This window comes from Camponotus vicinus, unplaced genomic scaffold (assembly GCF_025532165.1).
Source record: "Camponotus vicinus isolate PSW18456_S1 unplaced genomic scaffold, iyCamVici1.0 SCAF_4, whole genome shotgun sequence".
Classification (NCBI taxonomy): Eukaryota; Metazoa; Arthropoda; class Insecta; order Hymenoptera; family Formicidae; genus Camponotus; species Camponotus vicinus.
The window spans coordinates 9300156-9312990 of record NW_028141976.1 but is presented as its reverse complement, the minus strand read 5'-3'; the positions used below and the strand labels follow the sequence as shown (position 1 = coordinate 9312990).

The following is a 12835-nucleotide window of genomic DNA, read 5'->3' as shown; positions in this document are numbered from 1 at the left end:
AATTAGTTGCTATGTACTGGTACTATCTATATCTATATCTTTCAGATATCTATAGATGTCTTAAAGATATCTGAATAGACAAATCGATATTGGGAAAATAAATGATATGTATAGCATGACAATATTAATTTTATTAATTAAAAAGAGCTGTTGCAAATAATTATTGAATAAAGATCAAGGGAATATCATACACATAGGGAAATCTTAACAATCCAGATCAACGTGCATTGTAATGTCGTTGACAGAAATAAAATAATATTTGTACAAATAAGCATTATAAATTAACATAATTTGTTTGAAAAAATTAAGTATATCTTAAAAAACTATAGAATTACTACGAGTTATTTACTGCTAGCATTTGAACATTTGCAAACATATACAAAATATAATATGTCGTTTAATTATAATTATAAAGTTACATTTTATTATACAATTATTATCAAAAAATTATTAATATTTTGAAGTATTGTATATGCTTGTGGACAAGATATTTTTTACAAATAGATTACGTTTTCAACAATGTGCGTATATTCAGTTCATTATTTTTATAAAAGAAATGCATTTTTCTATTTCAAAAAGTTAAATTATCTTATACTTCGCGTTTGATTGCAGTCGAGGCTTCTTCCATTTTTTCTTTCAACATCGGATCACTTATAGTCACAGCCGCATTTTTAACATCTCTCAAGGTTTCGCCGAGTTGCTGTATGCATCGAACGATAATTCCCTCTTGAACGTTCGTCATTTTCATGATCTCCGCGAACGATTTAGCTTGCGCCTATTCGTAGACAACTTCCACCAAACCGAAATTCAATGACGGTATAGTCGACAATTGATATTGCTGCTCTAACGTTCCGCATGCACCTTGTTCATTATCCCACAACCCTGGAAAAAAAAAACATTGTTTTAGCTTTCCAATGCTCTTAATTATTCGATATGTAATTTTTTTTAAACTTTATTAATTAAAAAAAAGACAATTGATGACACGTACATTAGCGAGATTTGGTGTGAGTGTAGGTTCTGAATCTGTGCGTTGTTGAAAGATCAGTGCTGATAGCAGCGCTACTATTTCTGCTGGTTGTAAAACTGTTAACATATTCTTGAGAACCAGCTCCGTTATCAGCAATTCATTACTATTCATTTGCAACGCGACTCTTCCTTTTAAAGCAACTGCAAATCAATATTAATTGTGTTAAAAAGAAATATTATTCACATGCCGATATATTTAAAACAAGTTTACCATTGCTGTCGAGTTTTCTACAATTAACATCTGCCACTTTAAAATCCTTGCGCTCGAAAACAGCGGGTTTCAACAGAACCCCAATCACTATACCACTATAAGTGTCATGGAAGAATAAGGTATCGTAACCATCCTGGAGAAATAAAAGAAAAATAGATGTAGAATACAAAAAAAGATTTAGATATAGCAGTAGCGTCAATCATGATAATACAAATATATAATTTTTTTTCTTTCTTTGTTTTTAAAGCGTGCATAAACTCATTCATACAATTTAACAATACAATCGATTGTTAATTATTTCAAATACTAACTCTTAGATCTTTCAGGAAACATTGCACAGGATCAAAGTCTATGACTGGAATTTTTTGAAGTGAATGCGCTTTATACAGATGCAGATCAACGATTTCCATTATTGGATACATCGACCACATGCAGTTTTCTAGGATTCATATTTGACTTTAGATATAACAAACAGTCATATTCTTGTAGTGAAGGGCGAAATATAGGTTTTATATCCATATTATCGAACAATAGATTGTCAAATAATCTTAATGATTCCTTCGCGAGTGCACTCATACGATTTAAAATCAACTGATGGCGCTCTCCTTGTCCACAAGGATTTCTGTTGATAAGAGGTAGATATGAATACGGGTGGTAACGAAGCGCGAGTTGTATTAAATAATGTTTCTACGGCGGAGATTTCTTCATCTGGAAAAAAATTTAATGTAATATATTAAAAATATAAAATGTCTTAATATCGCTAGTCAATTAATCAAAGGATTAATTAAAATAATGTATTCGACCAAACTAGCCAGAAATTTTTGTCTATTAATACGACGTTTCGACCATATGATTGTGGTCCTTATCAAGTATATACTGGAATAAAGATTTATAATTAATTTATTCCAGTATATACTTGATAAGGACCACAACCATATGGTCGAAACGTCGTATTAATAAACAAAAATTTCTGGCTAGTTTGGTCGAATACATTATTTTAATTGATCCCGTAATATATTAATATATATATATATATATAAATATATATATATATATATATATATATATATATATATATAATGTAAATAAATTTAAAAGCAATTACACATAGATAAATTTGGAATAAAAGAGATTTCATTTCTGTTTATCTTTTTATATATCTGAATATATATAATAAATAATAGAATAATAAATAGAATATATAATAAATTTTCCGGGTAAAAAAAGAAAAAGAGAAAAATTTATCAATTATTTCAGTAATTTAATTAATTATTTAAATAATTATTTTATAATGATTCATTTGCAAAAATTTTTACAGTAATGAAAAATTGGAAATATATCAAAACTTACTAATCATTTCACCATTGAAATTAATGATGACAGGATCAGTATTCCAATGAGATCTTGCAACAACTTCTGGAAATCATAGAAATGCCACTTGCAGCATCTGAGCTGGTTTATAAGGTTCTGGCATTAAATATATCGACGTCATAAGCAATTCAATTACAACTTCCGATACGTGAGTATCATCTAACAATTGTGCTGATAACCACCGTTTTGCCAAACGGCAAGCAGGACCGAATGATGGTTGTTGAGAATGCAATCTATGAAAATGAAAATTGAAGATATATATCACGGAATGTCTATTTCGAATCTTATAAAAAATTTGCTGAACATTTTTGTTAAAAATTTTAGATAAAAAGAGAGAATATCCTAAAGATTTTTTTAGTACAATTTTCTAAAATAAGTTTATTATTGTATATATACTGTATATATATATATATATATATATATATATATATTGCATATTTTCTATATTTGTATGTTTTTCAATTTGTACGAAGGAAAAACAGAAAATTATAAGTTTCAAGTGTTAGATTTGTAAATATACCGAAAAAAATTGAACAACTTTTGTAAAATAAGCATTTTTCACATTCATAAAATTTTTACCTTTTTCACTACAAATTATAAGATAGAACATGTACTGCATATTCACACACACAATATATCTTGTTAAGACATTAAATATATAAACAAAAATATATAATTATAATATATTTTAAACATATAAGTCACACTTGACTTGCCAATCATTTACGATGTGAAAATAAAAAATTATTAAAAAGAGAGACTTTTTTAAAATGTCTTTTAGACATTTAAATTATTTTATACTTCGCGTTCAATTGCAGTTGAGGCTTCTTCCATTGTTTCTTTCAAAATCGGATCACTTATAGTCGCAGCCGCATTTTTAACATCTCTCAAGATTTCGCCGAGTTGCTGTATGCATCGAACGATAATTCCCTCTTGAACATTCGTCATTTTCATGATCTCCGCAAACGATTTAGCTTGCGCTCATTCGTACTCATTCGTACTCAACTTCCACCAAACCGAAATTCAATGGCGGTATAAGCCGCAGAAAATTTGTATGGCTCACGTAGAGCACGGAAGCACGGAAATCACGTCCGATCCCGTCCAAGGCCTGGCACCGCCGCCATTATACACATATATATATATATAAAAGATGCGGTCGGGAAGACGCTCTGGATGCTCTGAAGCGTTTGATTGACCAATCAGGGCTGCGTTCCACTTAATGATCGCGGCACTCGTAAACATGATGTGTCTTTGTTTAACTTTTAGTGAACAACAAGGATAAGATGATTCTGCGAGCGTTGCGATCGTTAAGTGGAACACAGCCCAGGTAAAAGGAGGAAAGATGTCTTTTAAGGCTGCGTTCGGAAATATCACCCGAGTGTACCCGGGTATAATTTTATCCTTGTTTAACAAACAAGGATAAAATGATACCCGGGGGCACTCGGGTGATGTTTCCGAACGCAGCCTAAGATGTCTTTTTAGATGTCTACAGATATCTTTTAGAAATTCTACAAAGACATCTTTAACAAAATCTTTTTAGACATCTTTTAAATGACTTTTAGATATCTTTTAGAAATATCTTAAAAATTTCTTTAATGAGATATCTTTTAGATTTCTACAAGACCTTGATGTTATTTGGATTATAGTTTTTTGGATAATTGTTGAATAATTTGTATATAAAATATAATCAATTCTTTCCAATTCTTTCGCTTTTAATTTAAAATTAATTCATTAATCAATAAATTATTAATTAATAATTAATTTACTAATTTTAAAATAGAAGCGAGAGAAAAAAATTAATTAATTTATTAATATTAAATCATATATATTATCGTATTTTACATTTAAAAGAAGATAAGTCTTATTATATATAAAATAAATCATGTTTTTGCTATTATTTTATGACTACAAACTATGCTGTATTTCTGCTGTGTTTTTGCTGTTACTTTTGAAATGGCAGTGCATGCTCCATTTCTGCCGCGTTTCTGCCGTTACGCCGTGTTTACAGATTAGCTCGATTTCTGACGATATTCTATCAATATAGCATGATTTCATGTTATGCTCAGTTTTAGTTTAATTTCTGTCGACATATTGTGCTAACACATAATGCTTAAAATCTACTGTTCTTATGTCAAGAATTTCTGTTTAAATTTTGTAAGATATTTTGTAGCATATTATGACGCAGAAACTGCTTGTTTCCTGCTACATTTCTGTCGATATTAATTGAGCCGGCAGATCATGTTTCTAGATAGCAAAATGCTAGCAGTATGCCAGCAGTATGCCAGCAAATTCAATCATGACTTTGCAGCAGATTCCGATCTGCTGCGTCCTCATTAAGCTTAATTTCTGATAGCACGTCTTGCCAATATAATATGTTAATAAAAATGCAGCAAAAATCGAACATTGTTTATTATTATGTCATGACAGCAAATATGTAACAAATATCGAGCAAAATCTATCATATCCAATACTGACGGCAGAAACGCAGCAGAAATCGAGCATGATCTGCTGTCACATCATGATGGTAAAAATACGACAAGAATAGAACACGACCTATTTTATCAGCTGTTGAAAGCAGAAACGCAGCAGAAATCGAGCATGATCTGCTGTCACATCATGATGGTGAAAATACGGCAAGAATAGAACACGACCTATTTTACCAGCTGTTGAAAGCAGAAACGCAGCAAAAATCGAGCATGATCTGCTGTCACATCATGATGGTGAAAATACGGCAAGAATAGAACACGACCTATTTTACCAGCTGTTGAAAGCAGAAACGCAGCAAAAATCGAGCATAGCATATTGTCACAATGTGATAGCAAAAATGCAGCAGAAAAACAATAAGAAATATCACATTAATCAATACTAATTAATTATTATTATTATTATATTTAGAAAACAGAAAGATATATAATTAATATTTTACACATAAACTTTATTAAATTTTAAAAATTACATCACATTTTGCAGATATATTTTAAATATAAAAATATGTATTATTTTTAAAAATTATTTATAAGTAATATTTATAAGTATAAAACAATTTACACATACGTATACATATATTATAATATACATAATATAAATATTTTTAATATGAAGTTTGTGTTCCGAAATTTACTGCCAATACTGAAAAGCTATAATTTACATTACATGCTATAGATTTTCTATATTGACAGTGAATTCCGGAATACATACACTATGCACATATATAGTGTAATCCTTATTAGTATGCGTATTAACACCAAACAAAATTTAATAATGACAAATCCAAAAGATCAAACAAGCTCCGAAATAACATTCCTCCAAAAAACAATTCATGATGTATACAAATAATTAGACGCGATGTGTCCAGCTATTATTTGATTCGAACTCGACTATTTTCAGAGGCGCGTTCCGAAATCCTACCCGCAGGGTAGAGTAACATCAAATCGACCAATCAGGACAAAAGGAGCAAACATTTCTCGATTCCGATTGGTAGATTAAATATTACTCTACCCCACGAGTAGGATTTCTGAACGCAGCTGGAAAGACATTAGGGCGGGAGCACAAACTTTTGCATAATGCATGAATGCGGAATCAATCAATCAGAGTCCTTCATTTCCGTTTTGGAGATAGAAATGAAGGATTCTAATTGGTTCATTCCTTATGCGTTATACAAAAGTTTATGCTTTCGATCATAATAACGAATTAAAGTATTGGAATTAAGCCAAAATAACCGCATCTTCGAACGCTGAAGTTAGCATTCTAAAGTCCGTGTCACACTACGTATTGCGGACGCGGATTGGATTGGCATTGCGGATCGGAATTCAACCAATCAAGATGAGGCAGCCTCGGATTTGAATTGCATAGGCTGCGTTCCGTTTCATGCATTATGCGCAGAAAATCTATAGTATATGTTACATATATTATAGATTTTCTGTGCATAATGTGGGTGCATCCAGAAGCACAACCGCTCACTGAGCAGCTAAGGTCCATATTCTGAATCCTCTTTCATCGATAAAAATGCCTCTAAAAGTGGCTTATAAGCCTTCTGATTGGCTATAAGCCACTTTTAGAGGCACTTTTATCGATAAAAGAGGATTCAGAATATGGACCTAAGTAGCAATTGAATGTGATTGGTTTCTATCTTTGAATTCACCAATCACATTCGAGTGCTACTTAGCCGCTCAGTGAGCGGTTGTGCTTCTGGATGCACCCTGTGTGAAACGGAACGCAGCCATAGAATAAGTGGCTCTCTATTTTTACAAGTCGTAATTTGCAATGCCAATCCAATTCGCGTCCACAATACGTAGTACACGGGCTTAACAGCAAACACGTTACTCTCAACGTTTCAACTCTTTCGGGCTCAACTCAAGCGGGCTTGCAACTCGCTAGCAGGATACAAGACTCTGCGACTTTCGAAGTTAAAAGTAGTATCTGTAACTGACAACGAGAAAAAGCAAGGTATTAATCATATTTTATTATATAAATTATATCTTTTGGAAAAAAAATATATATATATATTATTTTTGTTATACTTATCTTTTTTTGTATGATCTTCTATATTGCATTTTATGCGGTCAAAATAGATTATTGAAAAGTTGTCAAAATATATTTATTTATTTTGTAGGACGTTGAAGGTAGCACGCTACCATCAAGTGGCCCTGGCAAACTTGCAGCTCACATCAAGATTTTGCATCCTCCGCAAGCAGCATCTGTAACTGACAACGAGGAGAAGCAAGGTATTAAACATATTCTGTTATGTAATAAAAAAATTTGTATTTTAGAATTCGAATAGGAAAATTAAAGAATATAGCGATTATCTGTATTTAAAAGACGAAATGCATTAAGTTTTAATTCATTGGGAGGAATAATGTAGGATTCAAATTCAATATTTATAGTCTGAATATTCATATCTTCAATATCTCATTGATGACATATACATTTAATAGTTAATTTATTTAAATGATTTTCTTTAGTAATATAGTAGAAAATTTTTAATGGGATAGCAATAAAGATTATAATAATTATTGGAGAAATAGTTCAAATTATTTCTATTAAATGTCCGTGTAATAAAAATCGATCAGTAAATTTATTAAAAGAAAAAAATTACAATGAAAAGAATAATAGATGTAATAAGAATTAAGATTATTGTAGTAAATGATAATTATAGTAAAAAAAATTATTATTTCTATGAGAGAATTTGCGTTTTGTAAGGAAATAATTCAAGTATTAATTTTTAATAAAAGAAAGAATTTTATAGTATAGAATTTCAATCTATTACACTTTATAAATGTGTGAAAATTAATATTTTACTTACAGAAATTATTCATCTTCGTTGTCGTGTCCAGTATCAGATTCTATTTCTACGTCATTTTCTTTTTCTGGATTGTCATTCCAGTAATTGCGTGCTGTTCTCACATTTTGTTGTTTATTCTGCAGTGGGCGAATACTTGTGCGATGCCGCTGCTTCGCTGACCGTAAAGCTTCTCGCATATATGCTTGAAATTCAGTCCGGGTTGGTTTATTAAAATTGCGATTATTGCAAACGGCATCTGTAGATATCCTTGTATTGTATTAACGATAAAAAATAATGTGTATAATTTTAAAGAGTTATTTACCATAAATTGCTTGTACTATGCGCGTGTTATACAAAGACCGTAGAACAGTTTGGCCTTGTTCACGGCCAAACCAAGTAAATGCGGTTGTAACATTATCTTTTATAACTTCTTTAAAAGCTAGATTGACCGCTTCCTTAATTGAGAATCCTCCCACGTATTGTAGATAATCAACCTACATTAAAATACATTATAAAAGCACAATATGAACCAGTACAAATGAATAACTTGTTTGAGAAAAATTGTCCTTATATATATATATATATATATATATATATATAAGGACAATTTTTCTTATATACATTTTCTTATATATATATATATATATATAAACATACAAGATACATACTTATATATATATTTATGTATATTATTCTATTTATTATATTTATTCTATTTATTAGATTGTATAATTTCTTCTAAGATTTACTAAAATATTACTATAGTATGAATATTTTTTTCATTAACTTACTACTTCTTCGTATATATTTTCGTCAATTACTTCAAACGCTTGCATCTCTTGTTCAGTTGAGATAGGTAAGCACATCGGTTTTTGTACTGCTCGTCGTCGATCTTGTTTCGTTTGCACGCATTTTAAAATGCGTTCCATAATGTTGTACATTTTCCTGCAAAGTTGTATTGTATATATGAAATTAATATAATATTAAAACATGATACATCCCTATAAGCACACAATATTCCTAGAATATTGTATAAATATTATTAATTTTTAATAATATTTATACAATATTCTAGGAATATTGTGTCTTATAGGGATGTGAGGCTTTCTTTAGTTCTGTCTCTATGCGGTTGAATTGTTCCCTCATTTGGCTGTAACATTTAATTTGCATTTGTAAATATAAAAATATATATTTTTTTATATTATTAGATTTATTTACTTGGAAATATATTTATTTATTAATAACAATATATTTCTAAATAAATAAATTAAAAATTTTTTTAATATTATTGTTTAATAATTATTGTAACAATCGTAATTATATGTATATGTACTCACCGATTCTCCATGTTATGTTCTATCATGTTTTGTGTACTGCGTTCATCTATATCTGAGGACTGAACCTGAAACTTTCTATTTGCATTATTTAAAATATATTGATTTGATGATGGTGTGGTGTATGTAGGTATGTGTTGTGTAAATGAAGTTGTAGCATGTGAGTATGATTGTGTAGAAGTAATTGGTTGTAATTGTGTGTATTGATTATGTATTTGTGCTGGTTCATATTGTGTATGCTGATGTAATTCATATGGAAAATTATGGTGTGTCTGTGAAGTATTATAAAGATTATTATAAGAAGAATTATGAAAAATTTCTCTTAATTCTCTGACGTCCTCTTCAATTCCTTTTTGTTGCCTTTCATTAGTCATAGATCCATGTTCAGCTTCATCAGAAGAAGTAGTTTGGTATCTTAATGGTTTTGTTATCGATCTTTTTGGGCGATCCTTTTTTGGTGATGTAGCCATTTTTCTATAACAATATGTAAATATTTTATAAAATTTTATATGCATACTAAAATATAACATGAATTATTTCATGTTTATTTTTTATCTTATTATTTTATAAACAAATTAAATACGAAATAACGAGAAAACTAAAATGTATATAGAAATAAGATTATATTCATTTTTTAAAAATTGTAATAATGTAAACAATTAGTAATAAAATTAATAAATTATATATTAAACATATATAAATCTAAATATATATATTATACATACACACATCTTGTAGAATATATTTAATGGTAGAATATATTAGTTTTGTGAGCGCTCAATAAACAGCTGTTCACGTAATTGATGTATTCTCTTAGATCTAGTCTGAGTTTAAAAATCAGGAATGACCGGTCATTGAGCGCTCAATGACTAGTGTTGAACTAATTTTATCTCGTCAATGTCCAAGTAAGATGACAATCCAGAAACAAAAAGAAAAAGAATAAGAATGTTAGTGGCAACAACAAATAATAAAATTTTGTTAGAAGAAAATATAAGCAGTATAGAACTCTTCTATAGTAAACATAAAAAAGAAATAATATAATTTTTATATATGTATAAAAACTTTTATCTTTTGCTTTTTTATTATTCTTTATTTACTTGCTAGATCGGGTAATTTTTTTCGCGATTTATTACATATAATTTTTCATAAATTTTTCATAAAATTATATTAAAATTGTATTTTATAAAATTTTATTGCAAACTATAATGAAAAATCCACTTTTTTCTACATGAAAAACTAATTAATTTAACTTAAAACGTAAATATAAAAACATCTTCAATTTCAAATTGAAAAAATACTTAAAAAAAAATGATAAAAAGTAAAAAACGCATTTGTTTAATTTTTGTTTAAGTTATATTATTTTACAGTAATAATTGCATTAATATTTTTTATATGAAAATATAAATTTTAAATTCTATCATTATGTATGATAGTAGCTACTATATATTGAGAAGGCTCTGAATAATTTTCATTATCACTGCAATCCCAAAATGGCATTTTATAACATTTTGTATGGATTTCATTTATACGTACTGAAAAAATATTATCATTTAACGTAGAACATTTAAAAACGTGGCACTTTGAAGAAGAGATACCAATATCATAAAAATCACAAATGTTTAAAAATTTTTTCATTATTAAATAATATGAGCTATTAGACATAAGAATATTCAACACAATGCAAATACTTCCATCATGTAACATACAGCAATTATCACGGTTATCTAAACTAAGCAATATGCCATTAAACGTAATTTTACGATATTGAGAGAAATTAGCAAAATTACACGGAAGAGGGCCAGCATGATGCTGTATAGACACATGAATTGAGGAATCAATAATTATTATAGACTGATTTATTGTACGTGCTTCTATTTCTGCCATCCTATTTGCAATTTGTTGAAGAAAAAGACCAGGTTTTCTACAATATTTTCTAAAAATCATCATATTATTCTCATAGGGGAAAGCAGAAAATGAATCGAGAGGACCTAATCGTCGCACGTCATCGGTAAGATGAAGAAGACCATGCACATTATAAGAATTAAATATTGAACCATAAAGATTTTCACATCTGTTAACAAACTTTTGCAGCGCAAGGTTTGCAAAATTTAAATACATATCTGATGGTGATGTCGAGGCTAAAATTCTTATTGCTGCATGCAGAAATAAAAAATGTGTATATACTTGTTCATCAAGAATACCGTATGTTACAACTGGACCTACATATAGAAGAAATTGCCGAAATTCTGTTGCTTTATATTTTGTATATGCATCGAGTGATCTAGGACGTCTTACAAAATCAGATGGACAATATGCTGTAAGTATGTTTAATCGTCTAGATATAGTGCAGATGGATTTTGCTGATAATTTCGATAAGCGTGAATATTTTCCATGTACCCATGCAGATAACAATTTTTTCATGACTCCTAGGCACACAAGATGCATATATTCAAAGGGAACTTGTGATACCATTCCCATCGGTAACATAGACAGTGGACTTTGGCCATCTTTATGATGATCTTCATCTATACATTGAAAATATTCTTTATCGCTGCGAAGAGAATGCTTACTACCACAATAAACATATCTTCCTTTACATCGTACACCAGAAACTTTACATTTTGAACATGGTTGGCTAGAAATATGACTTCGATGATTCAAGATGAAAGCACGAGCTGGTGCATCAGCTATGAAACACCTTAAACGTAATGGTAATTTAATATTATTGAAAATTATACCTCCATTTACTAATATTTTCTTAATATCAGCAATAAACTTTTCAAAAAATAAATTTGGATCATATGGTTTTACAGTACCACGATATATTCCTACTATTATTGGCTTTGCGAGTTTAATATTCGCAATTCTACATTGTATTGGCCAAATATGAATGCTTCCTGATCTATCTACATAGCAACCATCAGTATTGAAATCTATTTCTAATTGATCAGGAAGGGATACAGTTGGAAAATGTGAAAGAAATTGAGAAATTTTTGTTTCTATTCCAAAATGAACGTATTCACCTGGTTCTACTTTGAAGATAGCAATTTTATCTCGAGGAGTATTTAGAAGTGTTCTTGCATCTTTCGGTAAGTTTTCAAAACAAGGATGTGTGCGAAGAAGTGACAGAATACTGTTACATTGGACATGATTTAAATTATTTTTTATGAAACAAGATGCCAATCTTTCTTGAAATGATGACTCAACTGAGGATGTATTACTTGTAAGAGAAGATGATGAATCACTATCATTAGAAAGACTATTATCCTCCACGTTTGTAGAAAGTGTATTACTATAAATATTTTCAAGATTGACTGAATTTAATTCCGCATCTAAAGAACTCGAGGTACATGGAATATCCTTAACATTAAATTGTTGTCTTTCACAATTTTGTAATGATTCTTTGTAATGTAAATTATTTTTAATTTCAGACATAATTCTTTTCCGTTGTTTAATGGATAATTTGTGAAAACATTTTCTCGAGATGGAACATTTAAATGGTTTCATAGTTACGTATATATCGTTGATTCTCTGCACGAATCTGCTATCTCAGAAGATTTTCTGGAAGGCTTTTGCTGCTTTTCTCAAAAGATTTTCTGGAAGAATCCTTAA

At 29.5% G+C, this 12835-nt stretch overlaps 3 protein-coding genes across 6 annotated transcripts; all 3 read right to left on the bottom strand.

The window, feature by feature from the left end:
* Window positions 1–111: 111 nt before the first annotated feature.
* LOC145970419 (uncharacterized) lies at window positions 112–3986 on the bottom strand. 4 transcript variants are annotated; one of them, XM_083097217.1, is made up of 6 exons: window positions 3410–3986; window positions 2588–2841; window positions 1549–1945; window positions 1238–1370; window positions 989–1167; window positions 112–882 (listed from the first exon to the last, which is right to left on the bottom strand). In XM_083097217.1, the coding sequence occupies exons 3-6, from the start codon at window positions 1666–1668 to the stop codon at window positions 844–846; spliced, it is 471 nt and encodes a 156-aa protein (XP_082953343.1). In that variant the 5' UTR covers window positions 1669–1945; window positions 2588–2841; window positions 3410–3986; the 3' UTR covers window positions 112–843. The 4 variants fall into 4 exon arrangements, with proteins under 4 accessions (XP_082953343.1, XP_082953346.1, XP_082953345.1 ...); XM_083097220.1 differs by having other exon boundaries at window positions 1549–1859; XM_083097219.1 differs by having other exon boundaries at window positions 2600–2841.
* A 3903-nt stretch (window positions 3987–7889) lies between these two features.
* LOC145970416 (uncharacterized) lies at window positions 7890–8884 on the bottom strand. Its single transcript, XM_083097214.1, has 3 exons — window positions 8681–8884; window positions 8212–8383; window positions 7890–8145 (listed from the first exon to the last, which is right to left on the bottom strand). Exons 1-3 carry the CDS (start codon window positions 8828–8830, stop codon window positions 7916–7918), a joined length of 552 nt encoding a protein of 183 aa, XP_082953340.1. The 5' UTR covers window positions 8831–8884; the 3' UTR covers window positions 7890–7915.
* Window positions 8885–8993: 109 nt separating this feature from the next.
* LOC145970365 (uncharacterized) lies at window positions 8994–12743 on the bottom strand. Its single transcript, XM_083097092.1, has 3 exons — window positions 9949–12743; window positions 9227–9697; window positions 8994–9039 (listed from the first exon to the last, which is right to left on the bottom strand). The coding sequence occupies exon 1, from the start codon at window positions 12728–12730 to the stop codon at window positions 10631–10633; it is 2100 nt and encodes a 699-aa protein (XP_082953218.1). The 5' UTR covers window positions 12731–12743; the 3' UTR covers window positions 8994–9039; window positions 9227–9697; window positions 9949–10630.
* Window positions 12744–12835: the final 92 nt, after the last annotated feature.

Bases quoted from the DNA above. Each gene is read 5' to 3' on its own strand.
- LOC145970365 (XM_083097092.1), bottom strand. From the start codon at position 12,730: ATGAAACCATTTAAATGTTCCATCTCGAGAAAATGTTTTCACAAATTA.
- LOC145970416 (XM_083097214.1), bottom strand. From the start codon at position 8,830: ATGTACAACATTATGGAACGCATTTTAAAATGCGTGCAAACGAAACAA. The intron at 8,384-8,680 runs GTAAGTTAATGA...ATTTTAATGTAG, and splicing joins AAAATATATACGAAGAAGTA to GTTGATTATCTACAATACGT. The intron at 8,146-8,211 runs GTAAATAACTCT...GGATATCTACAG, and splicing joins CATAGTACAAGCAATTTATG to ATGCCGTTTGCAATAATCGC.
- LOC145970419 (XM_083097217.1), bottom strand. From the start codon at position 1,668: ATGTGGTCGATGTATCCAATAATGGAAATCGTTGATCTGCATCTGTAT. The intron at 1,168-1,237 runs GTAAACTTGTTT...ATTGATTTGCAG, and splicing joins TAGAAAACTCGACAGCAATG to TTGCTTTAAAAGGAAGAGTC. The intron at 883-988 runs GTACGTGTCATC...TTTTTTTTCCAG, and splicing joins TCACACCAAATCTCGCTAAT to GGTTGTGGGATAATGAACAA.